General features: G+C 40.6%; 1 protein-coding gene across 2 annotated transcripts in view; it reads right to left on the bottom strand.

Annotated features, from left to right (window-relative positions):
- ERBB4 (erb-b2 receptor tyrosine kinase 4) overlaps positions 1–6,448 on the bottom strand; it is a 1,149,217-nt gene extending 1,142,769 nt beyond the window's left edge. For both annotated transcript variants that reach the window (XM_007187864.2, XM_007187863.2), the window contains exon 1: positions 5,783–6,448. In XM_007187864.2, the coding sequence (XP_007187926.2) occupies positions 5,783–5,864 (82 nt within the window). In that variant the 5' untranslated portion in view covers positions 5,865–6,448. The remainder of the gene's footprint in view (positions 1–5,782) is intronic.
- Between the last annotated feature and the right edge of the window lie 10,897 nt (positions 6,449–17,345).

Below are 17,345 nucleotides of genomic sequence, written 5' to 3' on the forward strand. Positions count from 1 at the left end.
ACAGGCCTGCAAAGCAATCACGTATTTAAAATGAAAATAACTATAAAACAATTACTACCTGTTCAAAAAAGCACTTTAGAATTAGGACCCCAAATACCATATATTTCACCTCTATGTTATAAAAGTGAGACAGTTCTCTTCCCTCTTGAAAAATTAGTACAAATAGAAAGCACCAGTTGAAGTGTCAAATATTACAACAAGAAAGTGGCTTTAAAGCTTTGATTAAAGCATTGGAAAATAGGTCAATTTATTTAATAAACATGTCAGAATTACCAACAACTTGGAAAAAGCCAAATAAGACAAAATCTAAAGAGACCATAGAGCAATTCTGAAAAGTAGTATTTTGGGGAAATGGCCTTCAAATACAAATTCTTTAGACTTAATAATCTCTTTATTTCCTTTAGGCAGGTGCTCTTCTGACAGCAATGGTCTGTTAGAGAGCTTACATTATGTTTATTAACATATGTGTTCATGTTTTAAATATATCAACTAACTCATTACTGGGATGTATCTCAATATCACAGAAGACTTTAAAGCCATTTTTCAGAAAAGGGCTATACAGTGGAGAAATAGAGAATGCATTACATGCATTTCCCCCTCAGGCATGCAAGCCAAGTCACAAAGACATGGAGTGGGTTGCTCAAGGTATTAAAAAGAAACTGGAGGAACAATGTCCCTACAATATAGAAATCCTGATTTGAACCACCTGGCTATGTCCTGTGTCACACTTAGTCACACAATAGGTAGGCAAAATCTCCTTCAAATTACGTAGAAAAGCTACAGTTTCAGGAAACACTGATCCAAGATCTTTTCTATTTAAAAAAATAAAATAAAATTGAGGGATTATTTGTCATTATAAACTGTAAATTTCAGTCAGTAGGAATACTACAAGGCATGAAAAGTAAGGTTTTACTTTAACTGTCTAATATTTATATTAATTCAGGAAATGAGTACTAGATAAAGATGCAATTTGGTTCCATATGGTCAAATGTAACATAGTAGAACATTTCCTAAATGATATAACCTGGAGAAAAGTTTATAATTTGATTAAATTCTGCCCTGCAACCATACTCAGTAGATCACTGTCAGAGATAACAGTGGAATATGCTTGACAATTAACTTTTGTAGAACAGCTATAGTCTTAAACATTCATAAGCTAATTTCAAGGTAAATATTAACACCTCGCCCTATAAAGCAGTATCTCTTAAAGGGGTGAAATCAAACAGCAAGTGCCAAAAAGTCTGCAGGTAAGAGAACATCTTTTTTGATCATTTGCTTCCTTTATGTTAGAGGCACTTACAATTTACACATGGATATCCAACAGCAGCAGGACACCATAAAATAAAGCAAAAACTTGTTGCTATTTCTAATATATGCTAAATTTTTAAATAACTGGATTGAAATAATACTGAAAACGATACCACTTTAAAACACTGCCATGTTTAAGACACACTAATTCAATTTATTTTCTAAAATGTGCACCTTACATAGTCATTAATCTCAAGGTGGCTCTAATCACAAGGCTTCAGAGCATATTTAGATAGAGCACATTTCCTTGCATCCCTAGCATCTTTTAAATGGCAGCAGTCTACCTCCCTTCTTTGGTCAAGAGGGCAAAAGAGGGAGAGAGAAAGGGAAAAGGGGACTTCTCTGTAGAAAGATTTGGCCTTGGAGTCAGGGTTTTTGGGATGTGCTAGTGATCTTGGATCGATGCCTTTTTATTTTCTTTCAGGAATAAATCTGAGCAATGGAATGGCTTGCGATTGTCCAGCCAACCAGCCATATCAGATTTATCAGAAAGAAAGAATGAAAACTGGCTCAGAGGACTCCTGCAGTGCCTGAGTGGCAGGTTGCTGGGAAAGGCACACACAAAAAGAATATCCTTAGTGATGATGTGGAAAACATATATTCATATGTGTAAACTCAATAAATAATAAGACGTAAAAAGGAATCTATAGTAATGGAAAAGGTAAATGCATAAGACAGATGATAAATAGAACTTCTATTTAAGAACCAAAGGGATGAAAGCTCATGAATACTAGATATTTGAATCCACTTTAAGGAGAAAATATGATTTTTCCTCAAATGAATGCAAACTCCAAAAATCAGCCAATGCAAACTTAGTGTTCTCAGGTTAGAGCAAAAAATACGTAAATCTTCCATGAAGGGCATGCCCTGGTAAATATTCTAATGCAATTTCTTAATTAAGACACATATTCAGTGACTAAATGAAAATTATACATATAAAGGAGTAAGTACCTTGATTTTCAAAAAATGTGACTTTCTATGCATGTATGATTTAAAAAAAAAGGAGTTTGTTTTGAGAGAAAAAAATCAGAAATCAAGGAATCATGACACAACCAGAGTCATTCAATTTTATCATATCAGTCCACATTATAGTATATTCAAGTGATCTGCAGTCACAATACGTATAAATTTATTTGGAAGCATTCTGAAGGAAAAAAAAATTATACCTTAGTCTAAAAAGGCTCCTTTTACATATATAAGAATTTCAAAATTGAAAGAAAAAAAGGGAAACTGTACCCATGGGTGTGCTTACAGTAAATACATGTAGGGAGAGAACTGATTTTTTTTTAATTATATTGAACATCTTTTCATCATTTAACTAAGTTTTATTAACCTTTTTCTTCTCAAATGTAAAAAAAAACTAATTTTGGAGATATATCTTAAATACATAGGAAAAATGTATGTTCTTTTATAGAATGAAAAGCAGGCAAGCATTTTACTTGCAAATAAAAAAATGGGAACTGAACTTGTTCATATCTACTAAGGTATGTAAGAGCATCACTTCAGTACTACTACATTTACATACATATATTGTACTTCAACACAAAGGTGATACTGATTATTTTTCCATCATACCAGGAAGACAGAAATTTTGGAATTCTTTTTGGTGGTAAAGGCTTTATAACAGCCACATAAAGGGCCTTTGACCATAATATTTCTAGATAAAATAAATCACTGGAAATGAGACAAAGCCCTTCAGAATTACTATCAAAAAAAAAAACTGTTCTTCTCTAAAGTTGATTTTTTTTTCCAAGCAAAAGAGGAAAAATAAAAACAGGTCCTCTTCAGTTATAATTATTTTAATAAATATCTTAGATCTATACAACAGATTCCTGCCCCTCCCATATTTTTATTCTGTTCACATAGAGCAGTAAATAAGGTGCATTCCTTCTGCTTCTTAAGAAATTAGCATTTCAAAAATATGCCACTTTCCCCTGAACTCCAAGCGTGTCTAATAATGCGAGAAGCAGATTGTCTTCCCTCGTTTCCTTAATTTGTTTCATCTAAAAGCAATTCACTCAACATCTTGTCGCCCTCTGGCAGCTTAGTTTACTTATCCGCACTTAATTTCTCGTTTGGACCAAAACAAACTCCTCCAAACTGCTACTGACTGCTAACCGCGAGAGGGGAGACACGCAATATGTATTTACTTGGGAACATACAGCCATAGGTACGTAGCCACGAACACACGCAGAGCCTCACTCATACCCCAGAATGTAAGTTGGTTTTCTAAAAGCACTACATTAAAACCAGCTGAACTTTCCCTGCCAGGTGCGGCAGGGCGGGGGTGGGGAAGAGCAAAAAAAGAAGTCCCGGGGGCATTTGCAGTTTCCAGTGGATCACCTTAGCGTGCGTGTTGCAATTACACCAGGGATGCACCCGAGAGCTTTTCTTTGTGCGGCCCTTTCATCTAGATCACTGTGTTTCGAACAAGGGAGGCTCGCCTTTGTGCCCCCAGAATTTCAAGTACAGAGTCAGACACGGAACAACAATGGCACGCTAATCCTCGCGCACTAAATGGGCTCACTTGTGGGCCTGACAATTCACGCGGGGAAGCGAGAAGCGACCAGCGAGGGCGCGAGCCGGTGTCGCCTGAGACGGGGAAGAGGACAGCTGCAGAACTAATTTGGATTACATTCCTTGCAGAAATTCTGAAAAGGGCTTTTCGGCATAGCTCAACCCCGAGCCGCACAGTTAATACCAAATTGCTGCGGACTCGGAGCCGGGTCCCCCAGCGGCTGAGGCTGCACCAGACGGCCCCCAGTAGGTCTCCTTGCAGAAATTCCTCTCGGCTAAGCTTGCGTGTCAGTCGCAACTGCTTTTGAATGGGTCAATGTGCATAATCAACCCATTGAGGGGAAATATGAAGGGACTCGGAGTGGGGAGGGAGATAAAAAAGGGATGTATCTAAGAGGCCGCTTGGAATCTCAAATCCGTGTTGGTGTAATTCCGGAGGTGGCTGGAGCTCGGGACCTGGTATGCATGAAGAATTTCGGAGTAATTGGGAGGGTGCAAACGTCCAGTACAAACGGCGCACACTGTGCCATTCGAAGGTCATTTTGAGAGGCTCGAGGATTGTAACTTGTTATTTACTAGGAGAGGAGGGCGAGGAGGGGGAGGCGGCGGGGGCGGAGCGGGAAAACTACAGCGCGCTGTTTTCTTGGTGAGGTCAGAAGGACACCCTCCGGGGGCCTGAAGCTCTCCCTCTCGCCACTCCCGTGGGCTTTATCTTCTCTAGCTGCCTCCCACGCTCCCGCGACCAGCCCCGGATGGTTCCGGAAATCTCCCCGGCTCTCCGAAAGGCCCCCCTTGGCCGCGTCAGTCACCCGTTTCTCTCAGCCCTTTCCTGTCCCACTTTCATCCCCAGGAAACTCAAGTGTCAGAAACTTTGAGCTCCCTCGCGCTGCAGGTGCTGTCACTGGCCCTGCGGGCCGCGGCGCGCCAACCGCGCCGCGCTGCCTCTCCCGGGTCAGTGAGCCTCCTGCCGGGCGGGGGCACCGGGGCGCGAGCTCTCCGGCCGACAGTTGCCGCGCACCCAGCGCAGCCGCGCCCGCCTCGGGTTCAATCCGCGTGACGGGTCGGCTCGGCAGCCGCGCCCGGCAGTAAACAGAAGTTGGAGGGACTCCGGCCAATAGCAAGTTGAACTACAGGAAGAACTCTTCCTGGAGCCAAACTCAGAAACCGACGGGAAGGCCGGGCTCCCGGCTTAAGTATGTCAAGCCATTTTTTTTTTTTTTTTTTAAGCGGTCAGGCAGGCAGGCAAGGAAGCGCCCCTCTAGTCAATGGGGGCGACGGCTGGGCACGCTGGCCGAAGAGGCCTAGCGTTGTGGGCCCCCGGGCCGAGGCGCGTCCTCCCGCCGCGCTCCGGCTCCCAGGCTGGGCTCAGGGCGGGTTTGACCCCGCAGGCTCGGGCGGCCGAGGGCGCAGCGGCCGCGGGCAGCACACGCAGGTGCAAAGCCCGCTCTCTCGGAGCCGCTCTCTCCACACCCCTTCCGCTTAGCGGAGCCCAGCTGCCACCGCCTCGGGACCCCCGTCCTTCCCCGGCCCCGGGCGGGGAGCGCTTCTCGGAGGCTTCTTCCCTCGGGGGGCCCGGACCCGGAGAGCAGCGTCTCCCCTGACTCCGGCTTTGGGTCTCCCACGTCCTGCACAACGGGCGCCACCAGAAGGGATCCCGCTTAGGGAGGCTTACAGAAAACGCGCGAGAAAGAAGCGGGTGAGAGAGAGAGAGAGAGAGAGAAAAGGGGCGCAGAGTGATTTTTCACGATAACTAAACACAGGCACACGCAGAGGGTAAGTTTGGGGACAGAAAGAGAGTCGCACGAAACCCAAGGAAGAGGCACGGATGGAGTGATCCCTCCACGCCCCGGAGCGAGCGTGTCTCCGGCTGGGCGAAGGGGGCGACGGAGCCACCCGGCGCAGCTCTGCCGGCGGCCGCAGGGTCAACCGCGGGAGCGCGAGAAGGACCGCGACCCACCTGACTGAGAAGCGCTGGGCTGGACGGTCCCCGCCGCCACGAGAAGGCTCACGCAGACCCACAGTCCTGTCGCCAGCTTCATTTTTTGGAAGTCTCAGATCCCGTGCTGATAATTACATGTCCAAATGGCATATCCCCTTTCGGGCACACGGAGGAGATCCCTCAGCCGGGCGCGCGTGAGGGCGCGAGGGGGACTGGCGCGCGCGGGGCACCGGCTCCGAGCGCGGGCGACCCAGTCCGCGCCCGCGGGGCCGGGGCCCGGCGGAGCGGGGGCAGAGGGTGCGCGTGAGCGTGCGCGCGGGTGGGAGTGGGCTCGAGTGTGTGCGCGTGGTGCTCCTGGTCGGGCCGGACAGCTATTTCCCCGGGTGAGCCTCCGCTTTCTCGCTCCCTCCTCACTTTCTCGCTCTCTCTCCCTGGTTGGTCAACAATAAAAAGCAAGGGTTCGGAAAAGGGTTTCCAAAAAAAGTTGATTGCAAACAGGCGGTAGCTTTCCGGCCTCTCCCCCCAGCCGGACTCTGTTCGGCTCCCTTTTCAGTTTCCTCGCACCTCCAGTCCAAATTGGGAGGAAAGGGAGGGGTGGCGGGGAGAAGCTGCTTGCTTCACCCGATCCTGTCCTTTTTTCCTGTCAGCTTTCCTCACACTTGTCCGGCGGCTGCTGTAATTAAAGCTCCGAGCGTCATTTCCAACGCTCCGCCGTCTCCAGCTGCAGCCCCACAGAGAAATTAATAAGACTCGGTCCGGGAGGGGGGGAGAAAAAGAAAAAAAAACGGTGCGCGGGGGGGGGCGGTGAGTAAAACAACCCTCCACGCAATCAGGCTGGCTCGGCTCAGCCGCGCAAACCCCGCCCCCAATCCGACCCAACTAGCCACGCCTTCTCCCCCAAAGGGAAATCTTATTGGTTCAGCCACTCCCCAAAATCTTGGGCCTCGGGAGTTGGGAAAACACCTGTCCGGGAGCGGGAGCCTGGTGGTGGGGCGGGGAAAGCTGGATTTAATAGGCTCACCCGAGGCCACGGACTGAAACAGAGGCCCTCCGGACAGCTGGCCCGCAGAGTGCGCAGACGTGCTTACAGAAAAGATTTTTTTTCTTTTTTAGACAAGAAAGTCACCACGGTGCTCATCCACAGACAGGACTTGCCCTAGAAATAGAAGAAAACACTGCTTCAGTCATAAAACCTACCCCCCCTTCCTACTTCCTCATGCTTCACACTCAGAAAGTAGTGGGAAGGGAATCTAAGCACCTGTCTTTCCCCAACTATACAGTCTCTCCCACCCTTCCCACCCTCCCAAACTGACCAAACTAAAATTCCACGTTTGTAGAGCTGCATCCTTAGATTTTTAGACTTTACGGGTCATTTCCTCTTTCCCTTGGACTCTAGAACAACGTGGTTTGGGGTTCATTCCCATGAAGCAGATTCTAGTCCAAAGCTACAAATTTGGTTCTAAAGGCTAGAAATGGTCCCAGGCCTGAGCTGTTCCGTCTGAAATAACTTAAGAAGGCAATGTCAGGACATAACCAACCTCACATAATTAGGTTTTTTCTACAGTGGACCCGGCTTTAGTCCCCTTCCATGTTCTCACTCAGCCAGTTCACACTCCCCAACCCCCAGAGGTCATTGCTAGCTACAGGAGTTTCTGGACTTAAATATCTGGGATTGGGTCATATTGTACAATATCCCTTGCTTTTTACAGCTCTGAAACTGTACCCTGGACGGAGGCCAGAACCTTCTGAGGGTAGGAGGGGAGGTTATTGGTTTGCTATTTGCACAGGCGTTCTATGTATGAATTCTTTTCCTTTTTCAGTTTCTCTAGAAACAGCAAATACATAAATAAAAAGTATCAGGGGAGCTTAAAAATTAAGCCACCCTGCCTCCTCACTCATCATCTGAGACCTTCCTATTCCTCCCCCACATCTTTTATCTATAGCCTTGTCCCTTAAGAATTTCCATGGAGCTAGAACAGAGAGAAACCGCAGCTTCATCCCAGAGGCCTGAAGCCTTCCCTTTCTTAGGCAAGTAACAGGCACAGGAGCGCAGGCCAAACAAGCTGAGCATGCTGCTTTGCCCAGAGCAGCGTAGGGCCAGGAAAAACTAAGCCTAGAGCAGGTGACAGTGACTTAACCAGAGTGGTACTGATTGCAGCAGAAGTGTGCACACTGTTCTTTGGGATTATCTATGCTGTCTTTTATCACCCTCCCCCCTGTTTTTTCTTTCATTCAATCTCTTTTCACTCCCCTTTCCTTAAATCCCCTTCTGTTTTTTTATGATGACTCTCAAACACCTCTCTTCCATGAAAGCTACTTCTTTGTAAAATTTCTATCTGTCCCCAGAAAAGCAACTTAAGTGATTTTTTTTAAGTATTGCTTTTGGAAAAGTTTAAATTTATGTATTAGAATAGTCTTGTTTCTGATAACAATTATTTTGTAAGAAGTAAAGAAATAGATTGTGTATTTTAGCTTAAATCGAGGGAAAAATTAAATACTATGGATATGTTAAGGTTTTTTGCTACTTGTGTCCACTGTGATAGTTTTTACTCCCCCATCAATTTTATAGCTCTTTTGTGGCAGGCACTCTCCTGTACACCTTGGTTTCAATCACACATCTAAAATAATTCTTGGCAAAAGAGAGATTTCAATTAATATTCATTGATTAAAAATTGGTCTATTTTTTTTTAGGTGCTAGACAGCCTATACAAGGTATCCACCAATTACATTACCTGACACACCCATGATTTGCTTCTAATTCTAAATTTGTTCTGCCTAGATCCCATTTTCCTGGTTCTAACTGATTGAAACAATGATTGATATCTGGCCAAAGTTGGGTATCTGACCACCAGCCTATAAAATGAATTGGCATGAAAGCCCTACTCAACAAAAGCATCCTACTCAACGGTGACTGGTGTACTCAGAGTCTAGCTCAAATAATTTGAATATGAGACCCCAGAGATTTAGACAGGAAGGTGGTAACCTGTGTGGGCACACTGGAAGAGTGAGAAAGTAGAAGCCATGAGCTAGAGTCAAGAATTAATTCTTTCTATGTCTGCTTTCATTTGCTCCCCATCTCAACTGAGTCATTCTAAGTTGAACCACTCAGAATACCAAGTAAGACCAGTCAAAATGCCTTGGTCACTACTGATCAGATGAGAGATAGTCACTCCCACGGAATCTCTTCCCTGAGATTTTTCTGCAAGGGGAAGAAAGAATTTGTATTCAGTCATTCCCTGGTAGCTTTTGAGATACAAAAGTCCAGAGCTGGCCTGTCTATATTTCTTTCTATGTAGGGATGACCAGTCTGCAGTGAGAAAGAATGAAGTTGCCATTTGAAAGGGGCAAAAGGTCAGGTAGGTGTGGAGAATATTCAAGCTCTTCCTGTGGTTTTGTTGTTCAAATCGCCCTTTTCCTTAAGCTAGTTCAATTTTGTTACCTGAAGCCCCAACAGCATGAAATGGTAAAAGAACTTCTCTAACTTGTATGAGATCATATAGGCCATCATGCCGCTTGAAGAAGGTATCTTGATAAGGCCCATACTGTTCAGTTTCCCTTCCCAGTTTCTCATGATTTCCCTTGGCTTAAGTCATAACCCCAAAAGAGAAATTCCTTTGGCCTTTGCTGCTCCCCCATATCCTCTTCTTCACTTCATTTCTTCCATTAGTGATAGAGTTCAAGGAGACTCTTGACATCATGAGTGGCAGAATACTACTGGTAGGAGAAAGGAACACATTGATCTCAGAGTTCAGTGTTGAAGTAGATACCAAGCTTTGTCCCAGAGTTTTGTGGTTCACTCCAATCTTCAGCTTGTTTCTAAGACTTACCTAATGGTAAGATTAGAGTTTGCTCCTTTAGACATTTTGCTATTGGCCATAAATATAAATTTGGGACAAATATCAACTAAGAAAAGAAAACAAGACCCTATCATAATTCATTTTCTTCTTCTGAACATTTAAAAATAAATACAGGATTCTAATTTCCCTCCCTGGCCATAGTCATCTTCCTCAACATCTTTCTAAGTTACCTGGTGATCACAAACAACTCACTTCATAGACTTGAGCCCATTGCCTCATCTAAAGGAAGGGATTGTTATGTCCAAATCTAAGACTTCATGAGTATATGATTTACTGACACCTACTAAGTGCAAGTCATAATTTCCACAGACTTCATTTGTTTCTTATATCCTTTCCTTTTTTCCCCACTTACCCATACATACTTCTTCATCTGGGGCACCAACACAGCCACATCTTAAAATGCCTTAGGAAAATATCCAAATAACCTTACTACTATATTACTGTGAACTGCTCAAAACTCTGGATCTTTACTATTCCAACAGCCAAGAAATTTTGGCAGATACCTATCAGTTTCAGTATTATGATGAGCAAGCAGATGACAGATGCAGTGTTGGTGTCTTTTGTTTGGTTGGTTTTTGTTTATCAACTAGCACTTGAAATAACATCTTTCCTCTTAACCCTCAGAGTTCTGAAATTCTCTGATATTTTGGTGAAGTTCAATGTCACAAAGCTAAAAAAATCTTCAAAAGTTCAAACATTTTTAAAATGCATAAATATACACTAACTAAAGAAACGTTTTTTGTTATTTTAGTTAATTTAATATCCAAAAAGGACCTCCCCAAGAATATTTTGGTTTTGGTTAGTAAGTGTTTTCTTTTATGTGCATGATTAAGCCTTAATTTTTCAAGTGCTAAGGAGGAGTGACTGAATGTAAATAAATCAAATCTGTGTTGCCCTTATGTCCATTCATCAGTGTCTGTCCAAGTCTTTACAGACATTTTTGGTTTGCGGTTGAAACTGCAAAACAATTTCAGCCCTGTGGACAGAGTTGTCTTTTGCAAAGAAGTTATGCAAAAATGATTTTCCTAGTAAAGCCTTTTCCTGTTTTGTATCTGCTTTACATATTTTCTTCAACTAAGTTCTCTGTCCCGCATAGCTTTTTCTATTGCTTTGTAAGCTTAAAAACAAAGTAAACCTTCAATAACAGTTGCCAGTTGAAATCTAAGAAGAAAAGGGACAGTTCTATTTTTGCATGTTCATATATTTATAAATAAGTTAACTTAGTGAGGTTATTTATCAAGGCTATGATTCTACCTGGCCTGAAATCTGAACCAAGATAAAATTTGTTATTTACTTTTTCAGGTAGCCTCTTATGTTGTATTTCCTTCCTTCTGTATTCTTAACTCGGCAAAGAGCTGAACCATGTTATGGTTAAAACACAGATTTCGCAAAAGAATCTGAAGTTACATTTGCCATACACACAAAAATGGATGTTATTCTAAGGTCACAAAGAGTTCTTAGAATTTTTCTTGAGCACCTGCCAAATAGTCAACTAAAGTCATAATGTAGAAACCGTGTATTTTCTTCTCAGGTTTGTGTAGGGATGGACGAATCTTCAGAGCTTCAGACAAAAGGTCCTAATAGTTTAGAAAGGGTCCTAAACTTGTTGAGTCTTTTTCTCTCAACACATTAAGAGCCTGGTATCTCCTTGCCCAATCAATTACCTCTCAGAATAACAAGTTTCCCTTTCCATTTTTGGATTCTCCAATTCTCTTGTTACCTACCCTTCACTAGCCTCTCCTTACCTCTGAAAATCTGTTAGGAGGCCCAAGACATCTGGTAGGTTCTCTCCTTGGTCCTAGCTCTGAATGTATCACAGTTTTCTATGTTCCCAGGTTATATAACACAGAGGATACTCCATGTTCCAAAACATTTAATATACTACAATTCACCAGTAGAGAAGGCCCAGCAGAGAAGCTATCAGAATTATTGAATCTCACAAAGCAGTAGCAAAAAAATTACAATAAAGAAATGGCAGAGAAGTCCCTGGCGATCCAGTGGTTAGGACTCAGCACGTTCACTGCCGGGGCCTGGGTTTAATCCCTGGTCGAGGAACTAAGATCCTCCAAGCCATGCGGCGCGGCCCAAAACAAAAAACAAAAAATGGCAAAAGTTAAACTTTTCATCACGTTTGATGGCAAGGAAGAAAGCACTAATAAAAGGATGTGTGTTGGTATTTACGTATTTTCTACAGAAGGATAGTTATTAATTTATATTGATCAATCTACAAATGTTTTCCCTTTTGACTTGCCATTAAGGTCCATAAAGACTCTCAAAAAACAAACACCGGTTGGTATATCTTTGCTTCTGAGGTCTTAGATTTTCATTTAAGAAATCCAATCATGAACATAGTTTGATTCCCATCAAACTATTCCCTTTAAACTGCTGATACAACAAACATATTAATAATGTGCTACTACATCAAAGCAGTATGGCTTAAGAAAGACACAAATATTCCAAGAGCTGATAATATTAAATTCAGTGCAAAATAGCAGTATTCAATTAAGTTCTGTTTAGTTGGGAAAAGGTCAAGCTGGACAATATTTCAAATCTGAAGTAAGAACATCTACATTTACAAAAATAATCTTAGTAAGGAAAAAATCTAAAGCGATATAAAGTTAGAGAAATATTTTTTGTTCAATGAAACTTTTACCTAACTATAATTGGGAACATTTAATTAAATGATTTTTAAACAACACAGACCTTCTCAAATATACAGTCAATTTAAAATCATGGTATTAACAGTATGTAATGCCATATTACATTACATACTGATCATTTCTAATTTTCCATTGTGAGCCTAATTTACTTTTTTTTTTTTGGCCGTGCCACTTGGCATGTGGGATCTTAATTCCCTGACAAGGGATTGAACCCGCACCCACTGCAGTGGCAGCACAGAGTCTTAACCACTGGACTGCCAGGGAAGTCCCAAGCCTAATTTATTGTACTTTTAAAGTAAAACTAATTTAAAAACAATATATATTACTCTGTGTAAATAGTTGAATGAAGAAATATTCCACTAGATATTTCTTTTAATATTTGCTTATACTGTATAATATTTTGCTATTGACAAACTTGTGTATTTTATGTACATTTTCAATAAAATTATATTAACAAGTATTATGATATAAGGTAATAATATTTATTTTAGCTACTACATGCATACTGTCTCCACATTCTTTCTATGTAGCCATTTAGGGTAAACACTGATAGAGAAAAATGTTCTTTGTCTAATCAAATACTGGAAGAAAATAAAACAATTGTGATAATTTATTGTTGTCTATTGGATAGAGTGAGAGGGTAGGAGAGGCCTGCTTCATACAACTTAATTTGACTTTGTTAAATGAATACTTTGAGACAAATGGAATTACTATTTGTCTTAGTGCATCTACTTATCACTCCATTTAGGAACTCCCCAACACACTGGAGATGTAATGCATTATACCAAAAATATAATGATCATTGTAGATATTGTCTGTCGCTCTAGTATTTCTTTTCAGAATACTGCTCTGAATACTGTCACCATGTCCTTTGAATCATAACCCTCACGGAATATTACTTAAACAGCATGAATCAGTGACAGTATTTACTACTAAATCCAAAACTAATTTTCATTTTGTCTTAACATGATTATATTTAAGTATAACCTTGCCTTCTAGTATTTGCTGTGAAATGAATATATGTTAGTCACTTACACATATTTACATATATGTATATGCATATATCCATTATTTCACCCAGATTTTTCTATAAAATGAAAAACCGTACTTTCTACTATATTCTACTATCTGAAATAACATATATTCTATTGCCTTTTCCCAGTTTAGTATGACACTAACATTTAAAACTTCCAAACTATGTAAAACAACTATACTCCAATAAAAATTAATTTAAAAAAAAGAAAAAAAATCCAAACTAAATATTTCTAGAGGTATGACCTCCTCCCTTTACACTTTCCCACATTTTCCCCCCTCAAGAAATCATGTTTTTGAAAGAATAGAATTATACTTTTATTTTTAAATGAGGAAGGAAGAAAATAAAAATGAAGTTTTACTGTACTGAGCACTGCATTTCACCCTAGGTGAGGACAGCAAATATCAATGATAGCAGAGTGTTAATTACAAAAGCAATCAACAAGCAGACATAAAGGTATTATATTTTAAAATAATAAGAAAAAATACATGTCTTAGGTAACTGAAATATTTGATGCATATATGCAATTATATTATATATTCAAATTTATGACTTGAAAAGGGTCATCCTGATGAAACTCCTCTGCCTGTTTTCTAAATATGTTTGAAGTGAATGGAAATTCACCACTAATATAAAATTGGTACTTTTATTTTTTTGTAACCACATAAATAAAATCAACATAGCTGGAAGATAAAAATAATTATTTCAAATATTTAAATAGGAACCATGGCTCTATCAGCCTTTCAGTAAACAATGACTAATTGTGCTGGCTAAAACTATACCTTCAAGATTGGAAGGCACAGATTCCAAAAAGATACTGAGGTTGGTTCCCACTCCTGTGGCCTTCACTGTACATTAATCAGAAGTGTTTGCTATGCAAATCTTGTCATACAAAGCAATTATGGTTGTTCCTAAACTGACCTCATGTTTATTTATTACTTCAGCTTTTTACTCCCAAACCTTGTCTGATCTTTTCAAACACACACAATTTTTATGTTGCTTTTTAAAGGTACACAATACAGTGATTTTTAATTTATTTGTTCCTAGTATAAATGGAAAAGCTGTGTAACTCCCTCAATCTGCAATGCAGTGCTTGGTAAGTCTGAATAATATTCCAGTGTCTGTTCATGCAAACTATTTCCACCCCAGGGTCTTTGTGAGGATGAAGAGGACCTTCCAATCGCTTAAGGCCATGACACCTTGTTTAGTCTTACTCTGCAACATTAGCTGATAACTAATGGAGACTGTCAGCTACAGTACACTAAGCAGAAAAAAAAAAAAAAAAGTATTTTTATAGCAGAGCAGTTGAAAGCAAAAAATTCATTGGTAACCATTTATTTACATATTTTCTCAACTTTACTTGCCCCCAGCAAGTGAACTCTTGGAGAGAGATTACATTCATCAGGAAAAATAGCTTAAAAGCATAAATCCACCATCAATAATACCAGTAATGATCTTTAACTGGCTAATATTATATTGCCACAGGAATTCCCATTTTGTGATTTCTGGTTGAGCAACAGTGGCATCCAGTGGCTAGATAATTGTTTCCATGATTAAAGTGTCATGGGAAGTTTGGGTGAACAGTACTAAATGCTTCAGATGTATTTAGCCTAAGCAAAGGAATTTACTAGGAAAAGCAAATCAAATGCCTTTGTTTCCAGAGCAACCCTGGATCAAGTCTAAGTCATGAGATTTGACTCTGATGACTACTTAATACTGGCAATCTCTCCAACACCCCTTAATAACATCAATTTAGGATACCTATTAACTGTCTACTGTGTATTCTCATGTTGACTCCATTACCTATAACCTTGATACACTAGAAAGCTTCCCTACAATGAATTAGACACCAATTCTATGAAAAATATTCCACAAAATCAAAAGCTGTAAAACAAGAGCTGATGATATGTGCTCAATGCTCATTTTGTACAAAACTGGTCTGATGACCCATGTATTAAATACGACCCCTAATAGTTGTACATAATCCATGAGTGACATCTGGAATCATGTTGGTATTATGGTGGTATAATAAAGAGTCCTGGACCTAAAAGGTTTTTGCCCCAGGATTTTATTTACTGGCAAGCCCAATAAATCCTCTGAACCCCATGATATCTACCTCCCAGGGATTTATGAGGCTTAAATGTGATAAATAAAAAGCTTCCTGCACAATCTTTGGTACAGAGTAGGTACTCAATAATGAAGTAGCAAAAAACAAGTTCTGTACCCAGACTGCCTACATTCAAATGCTAGCTCTGGCACTTACAAGCTATGTGATCCAGGGTAATTTATTTTCACAACTTGGGCTTCAGTTTCCCCATATATAATTAGGGGATAATAATATCTGCCTCTTAAAATTATAATGAGTTTTAAATGAAATAGTACGTTCAAATTTGTAGAATAGTTCCTGGTATATAGAAAACACTCAGTAAATATTTTCTGTTCAAAGTCGCAGTCTTTGTATACAAAAGAGAGCTTACTAAGAGCAACAGTAAGAAATGCTCTATAATTTTTCCCCTGGTTCTGATTATACTTAGCCCGGAACTGTTCACTGTCTATGTCATCTATATGATTAATGACATATATTTCTCAAGTGGGCAAACCATGATGAGAAATACAGTGTGTGGAGATGGAACTTGATCAAAGCAAATCAGCAGCATCAAAGCAAGAACCTTAAGAAGTAAGGAGGACTCTGTCTGTTTCAGTGAAAAGAAGGTGAGATGGAAGGAACCGCAATAGACAGGGAAGAGAGGTGAAAATGTCCAAAATGCATCTGGGTGTGAGAGAGAGAGAGACAGAGAGAGAGAGAGAGAGAGAGAGAGAGAGAGACTCTGAAGTTTAAGAGGTAATTGAACCAATACTTATTTTATCAGAATGCTTTCACATGCAACTTTGTTAAGTAAGACAAACCTGAGTACTACTTGCATTTTCCACTTCTGTTTTACCCCATTTGATATAGAATCACAGCATTTTAGAACTGATAGGAACTTAGAATTGCAAGAGTTTCATGAAGTACAGTTAATAACGATATCATTAACACCACTCCTGTTTCCCTTACTGCTACCTGCAGATACACATTTTTGGGGGTATGTTAAAGGGTCTCATGTTGATGACATTGACATTTAGGTACCCTGAGAAGGTTCTTTGGAGTTTTAGCTGCTTACTTCCTCCCTGATGAGGCTTTAAGTGGCCTCTGCTATTCTCTCTCTTCCTCCTTCTTCTTTCACCTCTATCCTCAGGGCAGATTAATTCCTGCTTTCTTCATGATATTTCAATGAAACAAACATTAGAAAGGAATGACTTCTCAAAAAATCATTTCAAATGCTCCCATAGCATACCAGGTATAGTCAAGGTTATTATTTGATTCTAATCTAGGTAATTATTTTCCAGTAAAAATAATTGATTATTTTATTTTGAAAAACCAAAAGTAGACTATCAACATCCAAACAAGCCTAAGCAAGAGGCAAGTTTGGCTACAATACAAGATGCTAAGTAGGGAGACCAGTGGAGCTGGGAGAACATTCATTGCTAGAATAAAGTGTAAGAACTGACCAAGTAGGGAATGGTCCAGGAGCAGTTGGACACAGATCAGTAGACCAAGGCACAGGGTCATGGGACTCAGTCCAGAAAGCAGAGAACAGCAATTGTCCAAGACATTCCATTCAGAAATCAAGCAAGGAGGGCAATCTTAGTCATGTTTGGTAGGTATTGCTCTGCAGGTTATGTTCAGACAGTATAATTTGGCAGAACCTAGACCAAGGAAGGAGGGCTTCCCAGTTGGACCAATAAACCCTTTTTTCCCTTCAAAATATACCACTTTGGAATGATCCACTATTGGAAGTGTCACCATTATTGAGACATTCTTTGTGTTACTCATTTCTATATTCCTTACCTATTCAAATGTAAATTGCCTGTAGAAATGAAAATGTTAAATCAATAATCCCTTAGTATAAACTTATTTCATCAGCTCCTTTTCAACATATCAATAAAAGAGGAGGAACTACTAACATAAAAGTAGATGGGAGTCATGATAA

The sequence above is a fragment of the Balaenoptera acutorostrata genome, chromosome 8 (assembly GCF_949987535.1).
Source record: "Balaenoptera acutorostrata chromosome 8, mBalAcu1.1, whole genome shotgun sequence".
Taxonomy (NCBI): Eukaryota; Metazoa; Chordata; class Mammalia; order Artiodactyla; family Balaenopteridae; genus Balaenoptera; species Balaenoptera acutorostrata.